We start from the raw sequence: 1,104 nt of genomic DNA, 5'->3' as shown, positions 1-1,104 counted from the left end.
CTGGACGTCCTCCAGCCAGGAAATAAGGCGGGCTCTGACTTGCTGCCGCTTCTAATGCACAGTGGGAGAAGCTCACAGTGTGCAGTGAAATCAGAGGAAGCAATTTCAGTCCAGGAGCAGAGTCGGTACAACTGTGCAAGACTGAAAAGCTGTATTCAGACACTTGTGACTTCCGGGCACAGAAATCCCGCTCCTTCGTACACTGGGTGGCCCAACGCGGTCTAAATGAGGCCTTAACTAAACAATTTTACACATCAAAATGATTTAAAGCCAATGTGAAACAACAGCTCCATCTAGCAATACACCACGAGAACACCACCCTGCCTTCCTCATGTCCATGTGAAGAGTGTGGAATGTCACGCCATCAATGTGTGATCAGGGAGCAAACACAAGTGTCAGCACTTCCTCTCCACCATGACACCTCCATTCACACCCTCCCACTACACATCTATGTTTCCAGCGCACACCGTGTATACGTAAAGCGTTCATTCCCAGCACAGCCACAGGAAGCTCCGCCATCTCTGAACATAATATTCCTTCTTGTGGACGAGTGCAGAATCAAAAACAAGGAGAAATGACAGGTGTACGCGGGTGCAGTATACTTACTCAGCTCTCCAGCAACTTCGTCCAAGCATATACTGTTATTGACGGCCGGGTTGGGGTAATCGGGGTACCGCGCGAGGAATTTATGGCACAGCAAGCCCAGACTTTTTTCTTTGCGGCTCGGTAGTGTTTTTTCAAGTTCGTCTCCAGAAAACTGCTCCTGAAAAGTAAGGAATTTGATCCGTTAGATGTACGTAGTAAAAAACGGCCGCAACACACAGGGTGGGGTTTGAAGCATTATTTAAAGCCACAGCTTAAGTAATTCGGCAACGGCTAAAACCGGCTAGGTGTTTTATTTTATTTTGCCGTCTGTATCCAATTATGGAGACTATCCTTCACTTCCTGACCCGGAATACAAAGTACGAAGTGAGAGAAATTCTCTTACACAGTACTCCCGGGAATGTGTGTTCCCATTTGTAGTCATCCACCATCCCCTGCAGCACGCCTGCCGTCCCCCACCTTTCCCCGCGGCTGGCACGCCTGTCGTCCTCCACCACCGCC

The 1,104-nt window shown here is 49.1% G+C and overlaps 1 protein-coding gene across 1 annotated transcript in view; it reads right to left on the bottom strand.

Moving 5' to 3' along the window:
- Positions 1-1,104, bottom strand: part of E2F8 (E2F transcription factor 8) — a 51,619-nt gene that overhangs the window by 13,688 nt on the left and 36,827 nt on the right. The window contains exon 3 of the mRNA XM_018554781.1: positions 607-763. Within this exon, the coding sequence (XP_018410283.1) occupies positions 607-763 (157 nt within the window). The remainder of the gene's footprint in view (positions 1-606; positions 764-1,104) is intronic.

The sequence above is a fragment of the Nanorana parkeri genome, unplaced genomic scaffold (assembly GCF_000935625.1).
Source record: "Nanorana parkeri isolate BGI_ZX_2015 unplaced genomic scaffold, ASM93562v1 scaffold10, whole genome shotgun sequence".
Lineage (NCBI taxonomy): Eukaryota > Metazoa > Chordata > Amphibia > Anura > Dicroglossidae > Nanorana > Nanorana parkeri.
The sequence above is the reverse complement of the archived record's forward strand: the minus strand, read 5'-3'. Positions and strand labels throughout refer to the sequence as shown.